At 43.7% G+C, this 11,804-nt stretch overlaps 1 protein-coding gene across 1 annotated transcript in view; it reads left to right on the top strand.

Annotated features, from left to right (window-relative positions):
* The first annotated feature begins 1,681 nt into the window (after positions 1–1,681).
* Positions 1,682–11,804, top strand: part of ARHGAP20 (Rho GTPase activating protein 20) — a 62,238-nt gene continuing 52,115 nt past the window's right edge. The window contains exons 1-2 of the mRNA XM_054386606.1: positions 1,682–1,780; positions 11,356–11,441. Of these exons, the coding sequence (XP_054242581.1) occupies positions 1,682–1,780; positions 11,356–11,441 (185 nt within the window). The remainder of the gene's footprint in view (positions 1,781–11,355; positions 11,442–11,804) is intronic.

Raw genomic sequence — 11,804 nt, 5'->3', positions numbered from 1 at the left:
TCCCCTAGTGGTTATAGATGTCTGTGGTGCCTTTATTTTATTATTATTTTTTTTATTGGTTAGGCACAGGGTAGGGAGGAAAAGTTAACGGTCAGATCCGGAATATCCCAGTGCAGGCAGAAGCATTCATATTGCATCAAAGGCTTTAATATTTCACTTCTTCTTTACTCACACAATTCCAGTGACTTGTAGAAATGAGTGCAATGAGAGGGCAGGTGTCTACATCAATCTCAACAAAGAGACTGCTGAAGCGCTAACACGTGGACATGCTGGGCTACATAACATGGAACCAAATCCATCATTTACTGCTATTTCAGTTGTATATGGCAAGAGCAGTCATCACCAAGTTAAGGAAGCAGGACATACATTTCTGCTTCCAGGAGGAGAATCAGCCTGAGTTCTCCAGATGAAAAATAACCTTGTTAAAGCTGGATCAGTTCCCAATCCAGTTCATCACAGGAATGTAAAAACTCTTCTTGCAGAAGAAAAGCTGTAGATACGAAAAGCTGCATGAGATGGCAGATCTCTCTTTTTCTGCCTTTTCAATGATCATCATGGAAGAAAATGCATGTAAAGCCCGTGACAGCTGGAAAAGCTGGAGATAAAAATATCCCTCCAAAAGTGTATAAAGACAGGATTATAAAGAACCTCTTGGGCAATCAGAAGCAGCCCTTTGCTAATGAAGACAACATATTTAATGAGAGTATACAATAATGTATAAATATGATAGTCATATCAGACTGGCACTGTTCATGGATCTATGCCTTCTGCTTCTGGATGGCGGGGCTGCCCCACAACCTCCTCTTATGATCACTCCTAATCGGCATACTTTCTCCCATTCTCCACCCCAGATTTATTTATAGCCTATTTACATTCATTTGTTCGTGAGCCAATGCCATCCACTAGCTGAAATACTGGGTCCTCCTCCTTATTATCCACGGCTTTCTGGAGCACAATAGCACCACCTCAGCCTTCTCCAGATTGCCCCAGCACACTTGGAGCCTGTGCTGTCATGGCCACTTTTACCTTGTGCCAGAACCTATACCTGCACTCAACCCGCTGCTTGCTCCTCAAATGGGGATCACCCCGGGAGGGGTCTGGATAGGACCATGAGTTGCGCTGACCCGCCTTCTGCAGGGAGGTGGTAGGGGAGGATAATCCTGGCGCAGCGCAACACCCGCCTCAGTCCTGGGATCACGCAACACTCTGGCAAAATCTGAGACCCGGCAACGCCCACCCCAGCCCCGGGACCCCACAACACGCACGCAGCGCCCCGGGGCCCCGCTGCTCCCCGCCAGTACACAGCCCGTGCCCATGCCTGTGTCCGCGCCCCCGCCCCGCCGGTCCCGCTGCGCGCGGCTCCCCACCCCCCGTACCGCTGCAGCGCGCGCAAGCGCGGGACGAGGCCGCGCGCCCCTTCCCCAGCACTACCGCACTCTCTCCAACCCCCGACTCGCGGCGGCGGCGCACGCGCGTGGCATGCCTTCCCCGCCCGCTCCCACGGAGCGGTGCGCGGACCTGCGAGGAGGGGCGTAGCTTCGCAAGCGGAGCTCCTGTCCTGGGCGTGTCCCCGGTCGGAGGCGTGGCCGCAGGGGGAGTGGCGCGGCGCGGCGCGCCCTGTCCATGGTGCGGGCGGCGGCGCGGGCGTCCCCGCGGCGGCAGGGCGGCGGCGTGGGGCTGCATGGACGTGATGTCCCCGCAACAGGAGCACCTCGGGCCGAGCCGCTCGTCCTCGGTGAGCGGCGAGGGCAGGGGCTTCGCCGCCGCCGACAGCAAGAAGGTGAGGCTTCCCTCCCTGGAGACACCGCGGGAAGAAGCACCCCAAGCCCCGGAGCCCCCCGCGGCAGCCGTTCCCCACCGGACACCTCACAGTTCCATCATCCTTCGTCCTGCGCCGCCGCCTTCAGGGCAGCTGGCCGGGGAGGAGCTGCCGGGGGAGCTGGGGCTGGGGATGTCCGCGGGAAGGGGTTGCCCCGGGGAGTCGGGGCTGCGGCGATGCCCGGTGGAGCTCACGGGGCTCTGCCGAGTGGATAACCCGGGGATCTCAAGGGAGTTCTTGCACGGATATCCCGGGAGCAAAGGGAGGCTGCTGCCTGGATGTCCGGGGTAGGTAACGAGCGCTGCAGGGTAGGTGTCCCGGGAAGCTAGGGAAGGATTTGCTGGGTGGTGGTCGGTGGAGCCAAGGGGCTCTGCTGCTTGGATTTCCCGGCAAGATTGGGAGGTTTGCTGCATGAATCTGTTGCGGAGATAAGGGGGTTTGCTGCATAGATGTCCTGGGGAGACCTAAAGGGGCGCTTTGCTGGATGGATGTCTGAAGGTTTTGCTGGGTGGGTATCAGAGAGAGATGGGGGGAGGTTTGCAGAACGATTATCCGGGGGCGCTGAGAGGGATCTGCTGCATGTGTGTCTGTGGGGAGCAAGGGAAGGGTTTGCTAGATCTGAGAGGCTTTGCTGGTTTCTCTGGCACGTGCTTTCAACAAGAGCAATGTAAGAGCAGCTTCCCGAAGAAGCGCCTTGCACTCTCTAGGTATATCACAATCAAAGAGCGTTATTCCATCTTCAAAATTGGTTGTAAAATCTGTTTCATGTGTCAAATTGCTTTTTCAGCATCTGACACGATCAAGTGCAAGGTACTCACTTCTGTGTATAGCCAAGTACGTTTTTCTGCCTCATACTTAGCTGTAACAAATGAGCTGCAATAACCACATTCTTCCCACTGTGTAAAACGGGAACTCTTTTTTTTTTTTTTTTTTTTTCTTTTCCCCTTTGGCTTTTCAAGTGCTGTCGTGCTTTTCTACCCAAAGCAATGCTTCCTACCTTGTTAATTTTGCCTCACAATGACATTCAAATCTATACATTGCCTTGTCTTTAGAGGTTCACAGTGCTACTGACTGCCAAATAGACTGGCAGGATTAAAATGACCAGCCAGGTTATGGTGTGCTTTACTTAAGTCTGTCTGCTGGTGACATGAATTTAGGATGTGTGATGCTGGTGGCTGAGTTTGTGTCCAGTCCTGCTGCTGGTTAGGGCTTTGCTGACCATGGCACAGCAGTGTGGAAAGGAGCCCTGGTGCCTCTCTTCTTTCCGAAGTGTCTCTTTAGACTGGGGAGCAATGCTTTTCATTTCTATAGGATGTGTCTGTGTGTACTGTGTCCCCACTAAGGCATGCAGTGCCCTAGCCTGACTGCAGTCCTGGGGACCTCATCTCATGGCAGCTGCTGCCAATGGTGAAATGGTTGCCTGGAGAGTGTTTGGCCAAGATTTCTATCACACTTTGGTGCCTGATCAGTTTCTGAAGAGACAGTGGATACACCTACATGAAGTGGTGGAGTACCTCTTGCTGCCTAGCTGGACAAAGCGAAGGAGTAGGTACTCACCCTAAGTACTGCAATCTAACTTGAGATGGCTGAAAGTATGGCTTAGGTTTTTCTTTTATCATTTCTTTCATTTTTGCTGAAGACAGAGTACCACCTACCTTCCAACCTGCCAGAGCCATGATGCTCAAGTACTATGAAGATGAACATTATTTTCTTCCAAGTTCTAATTAATGATTCAGCATTCTGAAGACAAATATTAATGGTAGCACTTGCATTTCCTATTCCTGCTCCAAAGAGCCCACAGCAGGGATATTACATATTACAGATCTTGGTAGTCCTGTTGGAATTCCTCAATGTGGAGGCACATGCAGCAGGGGTACAGATAGAAATCCTCCTGCAGAGAAGCAGCTTGAGACCCTGGCTTGGCCATGCAGCATATGGCAGCTTTTCACACCACCCACAGTCAACATAGGCAGCAACCAACATCCAGCCAACCACACAACTGCTTGTCCACAGTCGTCGTGCTCCCTTGAGATATGCCATCTCTTTATGCCTGTCTGGAGAAGAAGATTCCTACATTTATGCATGTACAGCAATACTCCAGTTGTAATTTTGCCTGAAGCCGGATCTCAGTGACAGTTCAGATATTTTTTTTTTTTTACTACTTGGGTCCTACAGACTCTATATACACCTCTGTTTTGTCTTCCAGTCCTTGCCAAAGCATTGTATTATTTTCACAATACAGACATTCCTCTTTACTACTGGGGAGATTACACTGCTTGTATTGGTTAAATGGAAAAATATGTTGGCAAGAAGTCAGTTTTGATACTGGTGACACAACATGTCAAGTTGAACAATTTTGTTTCAAATATGTATTTAACATAAATTATTTTACTTTCTGGCACAAATACCCCCAGATATGGGATGCTGACCACTGAACCTTTCTTCCTTTTTATTATTGTGACTGTACCTTTCTCAGACTAAATGTATTTAGCTGAGATTTACTACATTGTTCTGTGGTTGTCTGAACTCCTACTTCATCTTCTGCTTGGCTAAAGGATCACATGCTTGATCATATCACAGGACCAAGAGACAGAAATTGTGTAGAACTTTAAGTATTTTGTGTGACCATTTAAGCTAATTTCCTGGAAACTAATTTCCTTTCATTTTCGTGGCGTGCAGAGTAATTTGAACTGCTAACCTACCTCACAGACACTGGGAGGTTCTCTCTGTTAAATGCTTACAAGGCATTCAAGACACCCTGCTAAAAGATTACATTGAAATGCAGTGTTTCAGTTAATGCTTTTTGAAAAATCTGGACCAGATTCCCTCCATGGCTGGACTTATTGGAGTCACTGGACTATGTGCAGTTGACCTACAGAGAAATTTTGTACTGACTGCTTAGTTTAGTGACCAATACCAGTAAATTGACGCAACTCTGAAGTGGATTGAAGTAACATGAGTAAGAGTGATTATACTGACAGAGCTTATTTCTACAAATGTATCAAAACAAACAATGCAGCAGAAACATCTTTTATGCCAGTGTAACTGTGTCAGCAGTAGCAGCTGTGGTCATTTATAAGTTCCTTGTGTTTTACCTCACTCTTCTTAGTGGGCTGGATTCCAACCCTGAATATTTTACACAAGGCAATGTTTGGTAACACAAGGAGTAACTCTTAGGATTTTTTTGCTACCTCCTTGAAGATTTCAAGTAACTACTTATAATGCTTCAGAGGGTTAGCAATTTTTAATATCTACTCATACAATGTGTGCAAAAAATTAACCATTTTTGCACAGTAAGCGAAATAGTGTTTATGCTTTGAGACTTGAAATATGGTATCCCATCACTATAAAAATGTATTTCTTTGTGATTCTGATGACAAATACAGCAACTGTTTATTGGCAGGGAAAGAAGACTTAAAGTGTTCCCCAGCAGTGTACTAAATGGATAAAATTCAAACAAATTAACGCCATCTGAAGAGTAGAGGTAGTCATACATAATCTTCATCCCTTTGCTGGTTGTCTTACTCTACAAAGATTAATTGTGTATTTGCCCTTATGTATATGTTTTTTAACATAAAGTTCCTTAAGCAAAGATTTCTTCTTCCTTGTCAGGCTGTGCTGGCTTATGATAACTTACTGTTATGATGTACCTCCTAGTACTGCTTTAACTATGAGCTAGCATTAGCAATGCTTCCTCTGTCTGTCCCCAAGAGAAATTGAAAATTATACATCTAGCAATGTGTTCTAGTTCTTGAGTTTCCTAATCTTGGTTTGTTGTGGGGTTCTTTTTTTGTCCCTCATGGTGGCAACAGGAAAGAGAGGGACTTGGCAGATTGTGTGAGATCTAATACCCAAGAACTGCATATATCAGGTTGTCACCTGTTTACTTAATGCTGCTTGAAGTATCCATGTGGAGTGGGGAGAATCTCCTCTCTCTGTCACCTGTAAGCTGCTTCTGAGAAAGCCTTGCTGTGCAGACACTGGGGCAGAATTGTGTCCATGTGTTAATCATCCTGCTTTATGTCAGGTTCCATCAAAACCACCACAGAGTCGCTAGTCTGAGCACTGTGGGTGCAGTGCAGCTGACAGTAGGATTCAGGTAAAATATTCAATGCTCCCTTCTTCCACAGATTTAGTAATCTTCCACGTCTCCATCTTTTGCTCTCAGTTTCAATCATCCATTTTTCTGTCTACTCTGAGATGGCCTCTGAATCTCTGTCTTTGCTGTGCTGCTCTTCCATGGTAATGTGCTTTTGCATCCACTGTATTGATAGCTTTTTCCTCTTGTGCCCCTGCAATTGTCTTCTCCTTGATTATCTATCCAAAAATGGCTTTCTTTTTAGGAAAGTCCTTATAAGTAAAAGTATTCTGCCAGCATAAACAAAAGCACATAGTTTTGTCACCTGCTCAGCCTTATAGTAAATGGGCTCTGCATGGGACCTAGACAACTCTGCTGCCTGAGCCAGCAGTTCAAAAGCAGTCACCTTCTCACCCTGTTTATAAGGGCTCAGGAATGTTACAGGTCAGTATAGGGCCATTTCTTGCTTTACCAAAGTATGAGATTCTTGTTATTGCTGGTATTTTTAGACAACCATATCTTGCAAGCCTAACAAACACTGGGTTATAGCATGTAGGAAAAAAATATTTTGTGCCTCTCCTAAGTAGCCCAGTGATACAGGGAAAAGAGAAATGCCCAGTGGTCCTGGAAAATAAACTGCTAGGTGCTGAGATTTTTTTTGATTGTTAGGCAGTTAGTTGAACTTTACCTTACAGTTTTTGCTAAGCGATTCTGTTCTCTGCTTTGGTTCATGTCTGGCTAAACCAGAAATGTGTGCCACAGATAGGTTTTGTTGCTCAGAAAAGAGAGTTTGCATGGGTAAAATGCCCCACTAGGGTTACTGTTAACTTAAATGCTTTCAGGCAGTAGACTTTGTTAAAACCAGACTTCCTTTCATTAGAAAAATAAGGCAGTGAGAGGGAGCGCTTTGCCACCTGAGTGCAATCCTCAGCTCAAGGTATCAGCACATCTGAGTGTTGTCCCTGTCACCCAGTTAAAGGCCCCGGGCAGATGTCCCAGCCTTGACCCACTTCTGGAGCCAGGAGCCTGAAATCCTTTCATCTCTAGGGAGGCTTTTACAGGGGTGTCTGCACATTGCTAAGGAGGCATTTGTCCTGTGTTCACCTGTCAGTCAGGAAATTAATATATTTTTCTACTGTTCCTTATACAATTCTCTTAAATAGACATCAAATAATTTCATCTTTTCATCCTGAGCTCAAACCACTTTGTGAGAAGACAATTGTTCCCCATGTTACTAAGCTCACAAATTTGTCTTTTCCCTGTCCTTTGTAAGACAGCAGGGAGAGGGTTGATCTCTTTAATTCCATTTTCTTGGTTGCCTTAGGTTTTTTTTTTTAGCAGTCAGTAGAGGGAAACAGCACTTCTAGGACAAGATGAACTGCATTCTAAATGTATCCTTTTCTCTCTGTTGACTACAAAAGGAACAGAGAGAATAGCTCAGGTGTGCAGGTCTGAGGTTGGGTGAGAGAAATCCTGCATGTCTCTGACCATCTTATCACTCAAGCACCATGAGCAGTGTGCTCCTAGGGAATGACAGCACACAGCCCCTGCATTAGGCTGCCTGCTCCAACCTCCTATACCCTTTCTGTGGGATATCAACTTACTGTGTGGATCTTCACTTCTGTAGATACTTGTAAAATATTATAAATGTTGTATATCTGCTAATTACTTGACAACACAAAAGAAATAGTAAATACCACATTTTTTTTCACATACTCTTTATTTAATTCATGCTCTACCATTTTCTTTCTAAGCTTGATCTAGAGAAGTGATATACACAAAATACAAGAGAGTGCTTTATCTTCAGTTCCAGTTATTTTGGAGGACATCATGCAGGTGCTGTTCTATGTTATCTTTTCCACAGAATGGGGATTATTATAATAATTTGGCAATATGTTAATTTCCATAAATTCCATAATTCCATGCCATTTCAGCTGTGAGAAAAAATTATTTGAATACTGGCAAATAGCAATAGATATTTCCTCCAGCCAATTACTTGCGAGATACTTGTGAAAGTTTTACTGTAATCCATAGGGATTCTGATTCCTGAGGAGAGACAGCATATTTTCAAAGATGGTTTACAAGGTTACTGTCCTCAGCATGGTGGGCTGATCTGCTCATAAACCACCTACAATCACAGTTTACAAAACAGTGATTCAGAGTGTAGGTCTGATCATTATCTGCTGTAAATTCATTCTTTTGAAACCTATAGCCTTATGTCTATGTCTAACAGATGAGAAATTAGCCAAATACTAAAGTGTACCACCAGTCCAACAACTGAAAAGGCAAAGGTTTTTGTTTCTGTTAAAAGAGAAGTCAAGACAACCACCCCCAAAAATGCAGAAAGTATGAAGTTAAACCTGAATCAGAGGTGAGGTGGGCAAGAACTGAAGCTTTTGAATGTGAGGAAGGCAAAAATAACTACAGTTGGTCCTGACTGATACAAGATTATAATCTTTGCATCTGGCACACTGTAAACATTCATTATGGATACTGATTTTATGATACATTTCGCATGGGTGTGATTCAGAAAGCGAATAAGAGGATTTCTCTTTGTTGACCTCTCTAATATTTACATGAAAAAAATGGGAGGTTATGATGTGGGACACATATTGAGAAACTCTTCTCTGTGTCCCAAGCTTAGATAATTGGTCACTGCATCTCCTTTTGCTCCCAAACATCTGCTCTCACTACAGCTGTCCAGGACGTATCCTCTTTTCTCTCCATTTCTGCACATGTAAATGCAGAGTGAAACTGAGAAGGCCAAGCATCTGGGTCTAGCTTAGCCAAAAATTGTTTTGTCCTCTTCGTTCTCAAAGTAAATCAATTCCAGTTATCATGATGGTCATTTATTTTCTCTTCCTGAACTTTATGCATAGAAAAAAAAAAACAAACATCAACAAACACATTTATATTTGTAGTTAATGTCTTTGTGTAATGTTTGCATACAGCTGACCTGACTCTTTCCACTTCTACTCTGAAAAAATTTCCTTTTCCAAATCTCATCAGTGATCTTTTTATGCTTTAAGGCTCTTTTTTATAAGCTTTTCTTAATAGCTTAGGTCTGTATTAAGGAGCTGCCTGTAAAGGCTGTGGAATCTCATCCTTCGAGGTAATACAGACCTGGACTGAAGGCAGTCTGGAGCATCCTACTTGAATGGATCCTGTTTTCAGCATGTCCACAGAGGCTGAACCTGAAACCTCCTGGTGTCCCCTCCAATTTGAATTTTTCCATGACTCTCTGCCAGTCATTTGAACTCTAGTTAAAGTTGTCATGGTCCTGATCTTTACCTTGGTCCTCAGGTATTTAAGCTGACGGGAATCTCACTGCCACAGACACTATTCAATATTGTTAAACCAAGCATGAAAAAATTTGCCATAGATGAGATTATTAAGTGCTGTGGTTTTTTAGTCGCTTCCTTATCAGACTTGAGAAAACAAAGTATGAAAACATAATCAAACCTCCACTGTGTTCACAGGAGCTGAGATGCTCTACTTCTAGCCACCCCCTAAAGCCACCTGCCTAATAATTAGACTTGCAGTAAATTTCCAATTGGTAGTGGATGCCTTATATAAACTACAAAAAATCTGGAAGAAATCTGTGACTTGTCTTCTGTAGGATGTTAGACTGCATTGTTACACAAGGCTATTTTTGCTTTCATGTTTGTAGATATGGTGCTTTTTAAAATGCTAAAAAAACTTCACAGATTTGCTAGAAGTGAGACAAACTGATTTCTTTTACTAGAAAAATTTAGTGAAGCTTTTTTTCCCCCTCAAAACTAGCAAAAGCAGGCATCTATGTTGTTAGTAATCTTTTAGATTATTATCCATTTATTTCTGATCAGGTAGAAGACAGCTAAATGGTCCCAGGTTTAATTTATCAGTCTTGAGAAGCTTATTGTTTTAAGAAAGAAAGAGGGAGGAAGGGATAATTTTTAAAGGTGAATTGACAGTTGAATTTATAACAGTTGCTGTGCAATGGCTGTAACTGAGTATCTGACAAAATTAACAAGCATGCTCTCCCTAGATAAGAGGGGAATCAAACAAATGACACAACAAATGCACTGCGATGAGTAAAAGAAATGCACTTGTCTAAAGCACATAGTACTGTAGAATGTCCTTTCCCTGAGGGGAGCACACTGCCCAAACAAAATGTGTGCCATATCCAGCACATACATTGGCAGAAGAATCAGATGTTCCCTAACATATCCACCCCTGGTAGTCTGTGGATATTTTTTGTATAAAGGAAAAAAGCGTTGCTTTGCCATTCTCTGAGAACAGAGACTTTGTGACTGTCAAAGGTTCACCTGTGTGACTGCTCTCAATAGTTACCTGGCTGCTTCAAGGGACTGCTCCAGCACTGGATACTTTCCTGTCAGGGTTTCAGGAGGAGTTCATCTGCAGTGCTTTTGTTCACCAGTTTATTCTGAAAAAATATTTGAGCTAAATAGGGTAACAACCACCCTGGTGGAGGGTCAGAGAGAGGAGAGGTCATGCACCTTGGCAACAGGCTGCACAACTGGTTCTAGAGAACAGCTCCAAAGTTAGGGCCAGGACTCCTTAGTCCTGCTTCTGGCTGTAGGTGGGAGAGGTTACAGTGATGATTACACTTGTGTTCAGGGAAATATTTGAAAATGTCTACCTCCAGGGAAAACAGTCTTGTTTATTTGCTCAGTATTTTTATGGTAGCATTCAACTTCAGTCAGTGGGAATCCATGCTCCCTTGCTGTCATTTTCATCTCTTCCCTATGCTTTGTCTTTTTTTTGGTTGTTGTTCGTTTTTTGTTTCCTGCTGCATTCTCTGTCTTTGAGTGTCTCTTTTTGCCTGTTCACTTCCTAGTTCTGTGCTTAGAAATGTCTTTCCTCTCATTTTCATGTTTTGTCCCATACGCAGTCAGGAATGAAAAAAATGTCATTTTTGACTACTGAGGGACAAGATGTAATGCTCCAACTAGATTAGCAGGGAAGGAAAATGCCTTCATTTCTGAAGATCTGTAAAAAAACAGGTAGCCCAATGTAGCATGTACAGTTAGGTGGGCAAAATCCAAAGCTTAATTTATGTTAAACATCAGACCTGACACAGAAGTATATGAAGCATTTGAAATTTGAACCACTGTCTGAATATTTGATAAATTTAAAGTACAATAGATTACTAGGGGGCAAAAAGTGGTTGAGAACAAGCTCTAGGTATTTATTTCATATGTGCCGTATACGTCAGGTATCTGTGTATAGATCTTAATTACCAACTTTTCTTTATCACTGGCTTTCTGATTGTGCTCCTATTTTTCTCAGTATGTCATACTTTACAACCATTTTCCTCCTCCAGGCTTTCTGATGGCCACAACTCAGCCTTTTTTGTTCTGGTCTGAAATCGGAGTCCGGCTGTGACGGGTCTGTATCATGCAGTTACTGTTCAGAATTTCCCTTATTATTTCATTTTGTTTCTCTTTTCAATTAGAAAATGAAGAGTTTGGCCCAAAGACGGCAGTCTGCACCATCTTTGATCTTTGTCAAAGCACTGAATAGATCTAGATCAGTCTCAAGGTGAGTCAATGTATTTTTTTGTCTATACTGTTCTGTTGTTTCTTATCCTCAAACTTGAAATATTGTTGAGCTATTGTCCACACCAGGTTGTAAAACACAACTGAGGCTGCTTTGTAGCTGCACAGCTATAAAGGCTGCTGAAAGATGTGATAGACCCAGCCCAGATGCTGTCTGATCTGCTAGAGGGGGTTTCCCCAGTGGTAACACACTAATCTGTCTACATCCAATTGGGCCAACAGAGCTGCTCTGCAGGTTTCACTTGAACTTAAGAAAAAGCTTCTTTACTTTGAGGGTAATGGAGCACTGGCACAGGCTGCCCAGAGTGGCCCAGAGAGACAGAGGTTGTGTAGTCTCTCCTTCTCT

This window comes from Indicator indicator, chromosome 1 (genome assembly GCF_027791375.1).
Source record: "Indicator indicator isolate 239-I01 chromosome 1, UM_Iind_1.1, whole genome shotgun sequence".
Taxonomy (NCBI): Eukaryota; Metazoa; Chordata; class Aves; order Piciformes; family Indicatoridae; genus Indicator; species Indicator indicator.
The sequence above is the reverse complement of the archived record's forward strand: the minus strand, read 5'-3'. Positions and strand labels throughout refer to the sequence as shown.